The sequence below is a fragment of the Platalea leucorodia genome (assembly GCF_965183815.1).
Source record: "Platalea leucorodia genome assembly, chromosome: 4".
NCBI lineage: Eukaryota > Metazoa > Chordata > Aves > Pelecaniformes > Threskiornithidae > Platalea > Platalea leucorodia.
Window position 1 is genome coordinate 19,615,327 of NC_138826.1, and position 12,823 is coordinate 19,628,149.

The window sequence follows — 12,823 nt, forward strand, 5'->3', positions numbered from 1 at the left end:
AAAAACTCCATTTGGGAGAAACAATGTAAAATGCACAAGTTTGAAGTACTGCTTTTAACACTCTCCGTGCCAACCTAGTTTTGTTCCAGGCTGAAGTCAATGGAAATTTTATTACTGGTTTCAAGGAGAGCAAAATGAATACAGTGCCAAATATTTTAAAATATCCTACTATTTATCTTTGCTTTAATAAAACAGTAAAATCACCAGTACCTTCTCTAGGAAATAGAATAAAATGAAATTTACACTTAGCTATTGAAGAAAATCCACAACAGTTCTGAAACTACGGATTAGGCAGATTAATTTGTTCATCATGTGTAAATCTGTTGTATGCAAATAATACAGAGAAGGAAATCGAGAACAATATAATATTTTATTCTTATTGCAAATAAGTAATTGAGTACAGACACTACGAGATATCTAAGCATCCATGCCCCAGCAGAAGTCAATGGGGAAAGCTGTCAAATTTGATGCCAAAGTGTCTTGAATGATCTGGGCCTCATTCAGCTGAAAGAAAAATCTATAGAACACACAGCAGCTATGCATATTAAAAAAATACTATACTGCATGCTGATAAATTCTTTCCATTTAAGGAATAAAACCCAGACTTATAATTACATCTGCATTTTAGAACCAGTTTCTTTCCCAGCTCCTAATTTACTAACTCAGAGCAGGCATACCAAGAATTCTTTTCATGTAGTTTGTGCAGTGAAAAACCACAAAACATTGTCTTTAAATGCTGGCCTTCAAGTTAATGAAAGCTTCAACATTCTTCTGAAATGTTATTGTATTCACTTTTGTCACAGCTTACTTAAGACTTTCAACAAAGTTGCTGAAAAAAATGATAGCATGATACACTATATCAGTTTTCCATGTGTTGTGGATTTAATTCTTTTCCTGAAATATTTCACCATATGTGGAATTAATTTTAAATATCTAGTTTTGTTTACTATAACACTACAGTAGATCTGGTTGGTTTGCTGTCAAAGAATGAACATACAAGTTGCTTAATACCTGTAGTTTGAACTTGAATCCCCTCAAGCTGAAAAAAGTACCTTTTAACACTCTTGTACAGTCAAGTGTAAAAGCTGAATATAGAACATCTAAAACCTCTTATTCATAAAAAATAATTTTTTAGCAGTAAATGGCACTATCAAAACCCTATTTGTTCACAGGCAGTTATTTACATGCTTCTTAGACAGCCTGTTTCATTGAGAAGGAAAACCAGAATATTAAAACTGCATACATTTTATAAAGACTAAAATTCATATTTGCCTTTGTGAAAATATGGCTACATGCTGTATGTTATATTTTTTTCCTATTATTCATGTTAATTGAAAACATTCTGCCACTGGGATTAGCTAATAAAGAAATTATCTCCCAGTGGGATACCTGTGATGTAAAGGAATTATGACTAATGATAAAGTGCTACTAAGAAAAAACAGAAACAAACTATAACTTAGAAATTTTCTTAGTTGGGTTTCATTTATCAAATAGACTAGCTTTTTGTATGAAGAAAGCTACTTTCTGTGACAAAGCAAGCAGTAAATGTATTGCCATTCAGGAAAAAAATACACACTTCATATTTAATTAAAAAAAAAAAAAAATCTAAGTTGGGTAAGACTGGCACAGTATCAAGAGACATAACAACAAAAAGCTTAAAGGCACAATTAGAAGAGAGTGAATGCTACATAAAAATGCTGTTCTTGAAGTATTTAATTTTATTCTAGACCAAAACCCTCTGCATTTGAAATTCCAATGATCAACTTTTGCTTCAGTTCCTTCCTGTTCTTGTAAGGAGGGAGACAAAGCTGGTTGAAGCAGGTATGGGCCACAGGTAACCTAAAATAATTTTAAAAAAACCCAACAAAACACATTTAATAACAATACAATAGAAGCAGAACACTGCAAACTGCCTACACATTTTCAGTTAAAGATTACTTAAATAAGAAACCCTGTAAAAGGAACATTTATCCTAATGTTGTCGGTTCAAGTTCTGTTGAACATAAACACCACCACTGTTGGTGATATGCACCTCAGATGAATTTGTTTGCCTGCAACTTCCTCCCTGCCTTTCTTTTTTTGTTAAGTCAGAAACATCTCCTTCTAGGCTTTGGAAACTCCAGGTACCACACGACTTCAAAATCAGTTTTTCTCTAAATACAAAATCTGGATATAATCAGAATAGGCGGCCGGTGGGTCCTGCAGTAGGTATAGAGACACCTAGATGAACCACAGTTACTGGAAGGATACAGAACTCAAAGTTCAGCCTGGTAAAATACATCCTTACAGACATATGCCTCAGTGCAGAGCACTGAGGAGCTGATTGAAGCTCTGGAAAAACAACAGTTCACAAATTTTGGTCTTAGCCATACCAACATTTTCAGTTGTGAGTTTCTTCTGAGAGCTGAGTTTGAGTATATATTGCAGATGCCTCTTAGGATTGCCTGAGTGAAACACTGGAAACTCTGCTCCTCACTAGAATGGATTAGTTTGACGAGAACTGTTCTTCAGTAGCAGAAGCATTTGTTTTGCCATCGGTAGGAGATGCCACTAACATCCTGCCTCATAGCCACAGGCAAAAAGAAGCTACGGGATCTTTTTGCCCTTTATATTCTCAAGTGACACACAGGACAGCACTGAGGATATAGACATGTCCTACAACTGGTTACTTGGTGGGAGAGAGGATGAAGACAACGAGCTGAAGCTCAACCTGACATTTGGAATTTACCCAGCAAACTGAAAAATTTGTAAAACTTGGACACTCAAAAGTTAAATTTTAGTATGTGACTCAAAAGCTCTCTAGTTCTGTTTTCATTGAAGCCTTTAGTCTTTTGAAAGGCAGCAGCTTGGCCTTTGGTCATTAGCAAACGTTCTTGAAAGGGGGTGGAATCCCCACAGATCTGGAAACCCAAGCTACTTCCCCCTCCCCACCCTTTAAGCAAGCAAGCAAAGATCTGTTAATCAGACTGGAGTCATGTGCTTCAGAATTTGGGAAGCTGGGAAACTGGATATTAATTTGGCAATTCTTATTGCTATTATATTCTTTGATGCTATTGTGTGAGCAATGCATTGCCAACATGTCTACATTGATCCCCGCGCAGGCAGTCTGACTGCAACAATTATCTTGCAAAACACAGACCTACTTAATTTTAAAATGCACGCTATTTCAAAATACGCTTTCCCATTTTTAAGAAAAAAGAATTTACAGCAGAGTGAACTTAAACAGAGATTCAGTGTTGACTGATTGTTCTTCATGAACATGATTGTTCTTCATTTTTCATCATGCTCCTTTAACACGTTACTGGAACCAGTTATTAGCTCATTGAATAAAGCATTAAAAAAACCACAGTAATGAGAGAAACCAAATTTTAAAACAAAACAAAAATTTATTTTGTTTATGCATTTAATTCAGCTCTCCACAGAAAACTCAAGAAAATTTTGACTTTAAAAATATAGTTCCATTTAAGTATTTTGATTAGCCTAAATGTTTGAGAAATCTAGGTAAAGCCAGTAATTACTGCTTAGCGGCAGTTACTGCTTAGCAGTGAGCTTTTCTATACAGCTTTCCAAATTATTTAAACTGAGTTTCTCCAATCTTGAGAAGGAAAATACTAGCTGGAAAGTATGTGGAATTTCTCAAGTCAATTCAATACAAAATTAAACACTACCAGAAACATAAGAACTTGGCATGAACAATTTAAACCTTCACAACGAAATTGCAAGGCTGCTTTGTTCCTATTTTTTCTGAGCAACCTCTGTATCAACCATACACTTACTCACCAGAGACCCTAAAGGAATGCTACATCTTCTCAGCCGTACATGTTAAAATTCTTATTTAGACCATCAAGAAAGAATGCAAGCATTTTCTGCAACCGCAGGGGCTGCTATACATACTGACAAACGGACTCAATGAATTCAGAAAAATTTATGGTAATTCACAGTATATTTTCATTAGCTCAGCTGTCATGTTAGGAACGATTAAACAAATAATTTATTTTAATTGAAAACAAATAAAGAATGTCTATAAATAAAGAATTCCTGGCCTCAAATGTAAACATTGACTGGAAAATCAATTTTGTATTAGATGGTCACCTGCAAAATTTATGCAATCGATAAATGGGTATAATAACATTTTGAAGACAAACTAAAGGAGTCCAAGCAGTTTTTTCGTTATACATTAGTTTGCTCTTCTTTAAAAAGATACTCAGGAACAATAAGGGCTCTGAGGAAATAATTTAATAAAAAATTTTAAAAATCCAGAAAACTACTTACCAATTTGTAGATGTTTCACTCTTTGAAATCTTGAAATTCAAATCAGCCATGCCTCCCACAGGTACTCTATCACTTCCTGTAGCAAAATGTAGCAGCTTCTTTTGAAGGTCAAGAGAAAATCCAAGTACTACATCCCAAAAGTATCTATGTTCAGGGCAGAGGGAGAAGAACATGGTGTAAGATGCAACACCATGACAAAACAGTATGAGGATAATAATACAACCGCAAGTACTACATGATGAATGTCACTTACTGAGAATTTAAATAGTGTAATATATGGGACACTGGTAGTATCCTAATATGCAAGGTTAAATAAATTCCTAAGGACTTGACAAGTACAATGTTTTATGAATTTTGGAATGATGTCTTGTCAAATGATGCCCAAACCCACTTTTCTATAAAAACATATATGCCTTCTACTCACTAATATAAATGTCCTCAGTATCAAATAGACTTGGAAGAGAAAAAGCATTTTTAGAAGACTGGATAATAAAAATAAAGGCTCCGATTTCACTATGCAGGATTTGAAGCTCTTTTTAAACTATCTCCATTTCAATCTGATCATAACCTTTTAAAGGTATTCAGCAACACATTATGCTGTTAAGGATCTAACTCTTCCTACTTATAAATAATTTAATAGTGTCTTTGTCTTATTTGGAAATAGGTTTTTAAAACTTCAATCATTCTCAGATTATCCTTGAACAGATTATTCCTAACGGTCTACCATTCGATGATGTTTTTAAACTCAGTAATTAGAATTAAAAAAAGCATACCGTATAGTAAGATCAGTTTTTTGGTAGCCCTCATATTGGGTACTTCGCTGTAAAGCGGACATATCCAGTTCAGGACTGCCACAGACAAGAATTTCAACCTCTTCTGGACGAAGTAGCTGCCAGAAATTAAGGATAAAATATTTTTTTTAAAGATGAGAAATAATGCTACTAGGTGCAGATTAAAGTTTTCTTTTGGCATTATAGAAAAATTAACAGGATGTAATTCAATATAAATCTATAACCTAGACACATACTGTTTTATAGAAAAATTAATTCCTCAGTACTTTGAAGAATCTCTTACTACTGTATATAGTAAAAAGCAAATTACTGGATAACATCATATTTTAGTGTATTTCTTTTGTTCCTCACTTTTTCATTCTTACATTTGTTACGCTGACTTGCTTGTCATCTGATTAGATTACAAATGGGTCACGAAGAAAATTAAGTTTGTACGTATGGAATTCAGAGGGAGGGTCTTGATCTCAATTTTGGTTACAGCTTCCATTTCATTTACACCGAAAAGTCCCAATGTAGGTTGATGAGTAGCAGTGGCTGACAGAACTTGACCCTTAGTTGTACACAGTGCTGTGCAAAGCAAATACACATAACAATAAACCATGTTTAACAACCGCTAAACTTACACCTGCAGAACCTACTTATTCATTCACTACAACATTGTTAAGTTGCATGAAAGTATGGCACGGCATTTCAATGGATTTTCATTCTCCTTCCAGAACCTTCCCTGCAGTTAGCCACATCTCACTTTGCTGCAAGCGTGTCATACTTGGCTAATTTCACAGGAATGAAGAGAATCTCATGCAAATTGTAATTGCCTCTTCTTTCTCTTCTTACTGCACAACGGATGGTGTAAATTACAAAAGGCATTCCAACAGCCAAACAGGACTGAATACAGAAGAATGTTTAACCTCAACCTCACTGAGTGTTCTTCCTGCAAAAAGTAATAGGTGTTTTCAGTCACTCATGAGCACATAGACATAGTTGCTCTGCTGCTCATAACTGTAGGGAAGACAGAGAATCCTTGCAAACATTCACAGGAGAGCCTGTGAAGTGTCTGTGAATGCATACCAATAAACCTAACTTGTGGAGCTTTATTTATCTGATTTCAATGGAACACTACAGAGAACAGTTGATTACCTGCTTAATTTCTTCTGCTTATGTTGGATTAATCAACTACATTGATTAATCAAGATTATTCACGAATCCTAAAATCATCCAGTGTAATTTAATCTAGGTAAGTCATTGTCATATATTTGAAACAGAAGTGAAGAGTCATGTTTCATTTTATTCTTACCAGTAATGCATATGAAGCACAGACACTATGAAATCCGTAATAGAAAGCTGCAAATTGTTTGTAGATTGATTTGTTGAGAAGAAAATCAACATAGAGCTGGATGTATTCTAAAAACCAAAAACATTTTCTTTTGTTACGTCATAATAATTTTAAACAATCATTTGTTCTGCTCTCTCAAATTGTACTGAATTAAGAAAAATTAATGCATTTCATTTTAGATACTATTAAATTGGTAGGCATACCAGAAAGGATTACAGTAATTTCATTTTCACACGTTGTCAAAGAAAACCTAGGCTTATAAGAAGGAAAAAAAGGACAAACTTAAATCTGCCAAATATGTGTAGTTAATATGTATTGAAGTACCTTTCCTGTTCTGATTTGTGACTGGAATTTTATCTCCATTTGGCTTTAAGTTGTAAGATTTTATAACACCAAATTCTTCCTGAAAAACCTGGAGAAAGAGAAGAGGCAAGGTCAGTACCGGAAAATACATTCATATACTCACAAATTACAAAGCTCGTATTTATTATTGAGGGTTGTGGGGTTTTTAAAAGTTAAATACTACAATTTTCAACAAATTGCTCAAGAAATTGGTATTCAAAGTAGAAAAATTGACCCTGTTACACAGTGGCATATCAAACTGACCGGCAGGGTCTGGAGCCACAGAGTTTTTCATACAAAAGAACAATTTAGGAGCATCAAATACAATTAAGAAGGTATTTACTCCACTGTAGCTCACCTAGGAACTCAAAACTACCTGCTTTACAAAAATTCTCACATGGTCTGACAATAATGTAATTCAAAGCTGAGGAAGAAAAGGTCAATACTAGTCCAATACACATCCATAAACCGGCATGAAATTTTACTAACTAGTATGTGTTCTAAGACAATGAATAAATGAAAAAGGCTTTCTTGATTGAAGTAGCAGTTAGATATACAGGTCAGGCAAAGCTATCGTAACTTGAACAAGCTATTGTTCAAGTGAGATTTCCTGGACAAAGCGTATAAAATAACGAGAGTACGCTTTGACTGCCATCTGGGTTTGAAAGAGAAGGGATCGTTTAGCAGCCAGATGAATTCCACAAACCAGGTCACCGATTGCAAGGTGATGGTGTCAGAGCACGCAAAGAGGTGGCAATGCACCAGCAGCTGGCAGTCAGGACTTGGATCCACCTACGCTGCCAGGGGACAACAGCTTAAAGCCCCGTAACAGAGCCAGCCTCTGTATGCCCCGAGGCCCCAGGACTAGACTGGTTCTTGAAGCAAGCTTTAATGCCCATGCAGTTATATTCCAAACAATCAGCAATCAGACAGTAGTAGGCCACTCTATTGCAGAAACATTGGTAAAAATTACTGAACAAATTTGAGAATCACTTATAATTGTGTATTTAATGACCTGAAAGGTTGAGTAAAAATCCTCTTCGACGTTGCCTTCATAGGATAAAAGTTCACTCAGTCCATGGGCCAGTTCCTACAATATGAGTAAAAACTCTTTAGTAAATCTACAAAACTAAGCAATGTACTTTGCAAGTACGTGCCAGAATCATTACTTTATACAGAAAGTATCCTGGAAAACACTGTATATTCAAAATGCGTACACAAAGAAAAACTCACTGCTTAATTACTATGTGTGTGTGTGTATATGTGTATATATGTTTATTTTTATTTCAGTGTAAACTGTTACGTTTTTCTTTTTACTACAGAAAATGTGTCTAGAATGCTCATACCAGATTTTGGTATTCTAACTTCAAGTAGGTCAACGAAAATTCTGCTATGCTAGAAAACATGAAGAATTTCTGTTTTCAACAGAAGAGCAGGAGACTTTATCAGCCTGTGCTAGAAAAAGGCTGGTTTTGAACAGTTTGTAATTCAAGCATTAAATATAAATAAACCAGGTTTTAAATCAGTAATCTAGCCTCTTAAAAAACATAATACTTACAGGCATAATCTGAAACAGGTCATCTAATGTGACATCACAGATGCCTACAAGTGTGTTATGATCGCAAGGAACAATGGGAGGACTCAATAATTTCTTGTAACAGCAAGGTGGGAAACGAATATCCAAGGTGATGCTATTATATACAGCAAGTCCCATAAGCTATATATGTCAAATGTTAAGGGCAAACCCCACACATCCTTATTATAGTTAATATGTTAAGTAACTTGGAAAAAATATTTTAAGATCTTACTCAGCATACTCCAGTACATGCTAAACAAACAGAAGAAATGGAAATGATACAACTTTTTTGGACTAGCAATTTTAAAAGCAGTTTTGTGTTACAATTAAGTAGTAGTTAAAATGGTCAAATGATGCACATTGACAGAACACTCGAGAATCTTCAACATAACATTCTATAGAAGCATTTCTAGAATAAATTGTTCCAGAGTATTGTTATGAAAAAAGTTTTTAAAGAGAACTGTAGATATATATTTTTTAAACCAAAAATTCTAGAGAGAGCTCAATATAGCAATTTTTCTTTTAAATAGATCTAAAGGCATAAAGACAAACCTGCATTGGCACTACAGCTCATCAGCTAGCACATTTAAGTGTATCTTGTGAAAGAAATTTGAAATTATACCAAAAATTAGAAGAATCCAGTTCACGATTCAGCTTCTCACTGGAATAGAATAGTTCAGTTGGAAGAGACCTACAATGATCATCTGGTCCAACTGTAATCAGTAACATGGGGACATCATCATCTCATCTTAGTGGAGTTATAAGCATATATTATCATTAATCATTTGTGTGAAGACTTCATAAATGAGCACAACAGAAAATCTGGGAAATAAACTTATGCTCAAAATAGCATGTGGTTTCCATTCAGTTTGGGGAAAAAAAAAAAAAAAAAAAAGGCCACATACTGATCAACTGGGACTTAAACAAGATATTAATGCATACAGGCTCATTTATGCTTACTGAATGAAACTCAGAGGTGTAAGTACATAAAAAATTACAACATACACAAAAAAGTTGTTATGTTTAATCTTAATTCTAGTATTTTCTGACTCTAAAATGTACCATGTACCCACATACGACCATTTTCTTCCTATTTTTAGTTCACTTTCTTGAATGACATTCTTTTTATACATTTAAAATGGAACACACTTGTATATACGACAGCTGAATGAGCTTTAATCGATGCCTTATTTCATCCCCGTACCAACTCATTTAATGGCTGTTCATTTAGCACCGTCTAGCAGACATAAAAGGATACAGCTCCAACCAATCGGAATTCAGAATAGTTATCACACTTAAAGCTGCTGAACCAATGGCAGTGCGAGTCCTTGTGGTAGGTGAACATGCCTGCAGAACAGGAATGGCAGCCTTTACAAAGCCTGAGCTTCAATAAGAAGTCATACAAAACTTCATCTTTCTCACATATGCACACTCAAAAGTGCTCCTAGGAGCGGCCGTATCTCCACGTTTGTTCTCAGCCCCATCTTCCCACCCACAGCAGGAGCCTGCTGGTGCTTGGGCAGGGACCCCCACTTCGGCGCCAAGCCCGAAGCAGGCCCAGCCCACCAGCCCTGTTGGGTGCTGGTGCAACGCGTCCTTCAGTGCCTCCAGTCGTGGATATTCTGCACTGTCTCTGTGCAATCTGTTTCTGCATTTTACTTCATCATCTCTACAGCCAGAAATGTTAATTGTCTAACCAAAAACTTCCCCGCTGCAATGTAAACCCATTTCTTTCTCCCTTCCTGGGTCAACAGCAGATAACAATCTTTAAAAAGGCTGGCATGAATCCCATGATATAAATACCATAAGCTTTACTTTCTTAGAATAGAAAGCTGTAAAAGGTTTATCTTATACACACACTAGCAGCAAAGGGGTATGTTTCATATTTTCTGTCAAAAAATTATATCAGAGAAGTTAAAAAAACCCAAACCACAAATACCCTAAAAAAGCCACTCACTGGTCTAAATGACAAGCTAGATCCTACTGAAATCATGACCATAGACTAGCTTGACTGCTACGTGTGTCAGATATGTATCATTCTGTTTTAAAGAGTGATAGAAAGTAAAAACCCACGTAATGAAACCACATAATAGCTTTAAGATGCCTAGGAAGTACTGCTCAGAGAAGCAAGACACACTCTAGTTAAGTGTGCACTAACAGTGAAATTAACTTCAGTGATGCAGAAGTAAATTGGATAAAACATGATGACTGGTTTTAATTTGTTGGGATTGAATGGGCCGATGGTTTATTATTGTTTCTACAGTTAGTGTACAAACCAAAGCACTGAATAGTTCTAAGGACATCTTGTATGCAGTAGCTCACCACATTTGTGTTTGAAGATGAAGCTGGGGAAAAATAATATTTAAATGAAAAATCAAACTCCTTTGGATTAAAAAAAGAATAAAAATTCAACTGATGTCTCAGGGACATCTAGCTTTTATGAAAATTTATAGGTAAAACTCTGCCTTCATATTTCCCCCCCCGCTACTCTCCTGAACAATCTTAACTTTATCTTCAAAAAGGTGCTCATCACAAAAGGTTTAGACAGTGCCTTTACCAGAAGCAACAAAACAGTTGCATGTAAGGCAGAGCAAGGTTCACATACTGAAAGATGGCAGGGATGCTGGAATAAAAGAGGTTTCAAATCCCATTTATTAATTATCTGCACCGAGATGAAGAAAGCATCATAACTCACATAGGAGGGCAGACAACTGAGCTAATTGGCAGTTCCTTAATTTCAGGGGTTAAACCTGCAGGATCAGCTCACCTGGAAAGGGTAATGACAGTGATGTTTTCCTATGTTTTTCCTTCCAAGCTTCTGACATACATTATTTGCAACTTAAACATTAAAGACAGCAGAGTATACAGTCCCTTTCCAAGGGATGAGAACATTTCTGAACTCCTCCCACACTTGGCTGATGGTCATATCAATGGAAGAATTTACACTTTAAAGTGAGGAAGCCTGCCAGAGCTGGTGAAAAAAAAAATTACTCTCAAATGTTTCCAAACTCATCAGTTACCAAGCTCTGCTGACAACACATTTTTACTAAAAGAACTGTCAAAATTACAGAACACTTTCTCCAGGATAAATTGTTTCCTATTAAGGTTGTTATCACCAAATGTCATCTCTCCACGCAGACCTCTTTTTACTAGAAAAAGGGCTATAGGCAAATAATGATCTCAGCAGATTTGAGGCCATGTTTATGAATTAAAACTCTGGACCTTTAGAAGGAGTCCTATAAACAACAGAGGACCATGCATTTAAGGGACACGAACACTTCCAGGTAAAGACAGACTATCTACCAACGACTATCAGATGTTATTCTGAAGTCCCTGGAAATCAATGTTTCTAATTTAAGAGCCAGCCTGGGAACGCTTCAACCCATTATAACATCAGTAATGTATCCATGCACAGCTGAGGCAAGCTGACTCATTTGAGAAATATTAAGAGTGGGGAGAAAAACCCACCCAGATCCATCTACAGCAATATAAAACAAGTAGATTCAACTGCTCGTTAATTAATGTTCATGTCTTCCAATCTCCTGTTTACTCAAAAAAAAAAAAAATCTTCCTTTTTTTTCCTCTTGGGCCTGCAAATATCATTATGGGCTCACAGGTCCTGGTAACAGCAGAGGCAGACTATTTCATTCAGTCTCACATCTGCCTGTACTGTCTCTGCACCTGACTGAAGGACCTTTCTCTCCTGAGAGGATCTCGGAGCACACACAGATACCCCAAACAGAATATACAATGACAAAGATTCAAGTAAGAACTAACCTCTACCTATACTAATCACAGAAATAGTGCTAGAACTTGCAGACACTATCAGTGCAACTATCAGTGCAAATGGAAACCATTGATAGATGCGAGGAGAGAGCCCGCAGTTTGCCAGAACTGAGCACAGTAACGGTATCCAACTGTAGCTACTTACAAAAACCAGGAAAACACCCTAAACTAGCAATATGAAGACAACTGAGGGCAGTGTAAAAACAGAAAATGCAGCATGAGAAGGAAGAGGCAAGGATGGCAGGCGACAAATAAATACATTTGGCCTTATCTCCACTTGAATATTTGCTAAACCACCTACTTCAGAGGCTGCTATATCATAGAATCATAGAATGCTTCGGGATGAAAGGGACCTTTAAAGGTCATCTAGTCCAACCCCCCTGCAATTGGCAGGGACACCTACAACTAGAGCAGGTTGCTCAGAGCCCCATCCAGCCTCGCCTTGAATGTTTCCAAGGATGGGGCAACTACCACCTCTCTGGGCAACCCGTTCCAGTGTTTCACCACCCGCATTGTAAAAAATTTCTTCCTTATATCCAGTCTGAATCTACCCTCTTTTAGTTTAAAACCATTACCCCTTGTCCTGTCACTACTGGCCCTGCTAAAAAGTCTGTCCCCATCTTTCTTATAAGCCCCCTTTAAGTATTGAAAGGCTGCAATAAGGTCTTCCTGCAGCCTTCTCTTCTCCAGGCTGAACAACCCCAGCTCTTTCAGCCTTTCCTC

The 12,823-nt window shown here is 36.3% G+C and overlaps 1 protein-coding gene across 1 annotated transcript in view; it reads right to left on the reverse strand.

The window, feature by feature from the left end:
• Nucleotides 1–1,718: 1,718 nt before the first annotated feature.
• The window catches only part of HECTD2 (HECT domain E3 ubiquitin protein ligase 2), a gene marked incomplete at both ends in the record, with an annotated part of 39,598 nt that continues 28,493 nt past the window's right edge, over nucleotides 1,719–12,823 (reverse strand). Inside the window, 8 exons of the mRNA XM_082309729.1 lie at nucleotides 1,719–1,839; nucleotides 4,273–4,416; nucleotides 5,046–5,161; nucleotides 6,358–6,464; nucleotides 6,721–6,808; nucleotides 7,754–7,828; nucleotides 8,297–8,455; nucleotides 9,573–9,661. Coding sequence (XP_082165855.1) covers nucleotides 1,719–1,839; nucleotides 4,273–4,416; nucleotides 5,046–5,161; nucleotides 6,358–6,464; nucleotides 6,721–6,808; nucleotides 7,754–7,828; nucleotides 8,297–8,455; nucleotides 9,573–9,661 — 899 coding nt within the window. The remainder of the gene's footprint in view (nucleotides 1,840–4,272; nucleotides 4,417–5,045; nucleotides 5,162–6,357; nucleotides 6,465–6,720; nucleotides 6,809–7,753; nucleotides 7,829–8,296; nucleotides 8,456–9,572; nucleotides 9,662–12,823) is intronic.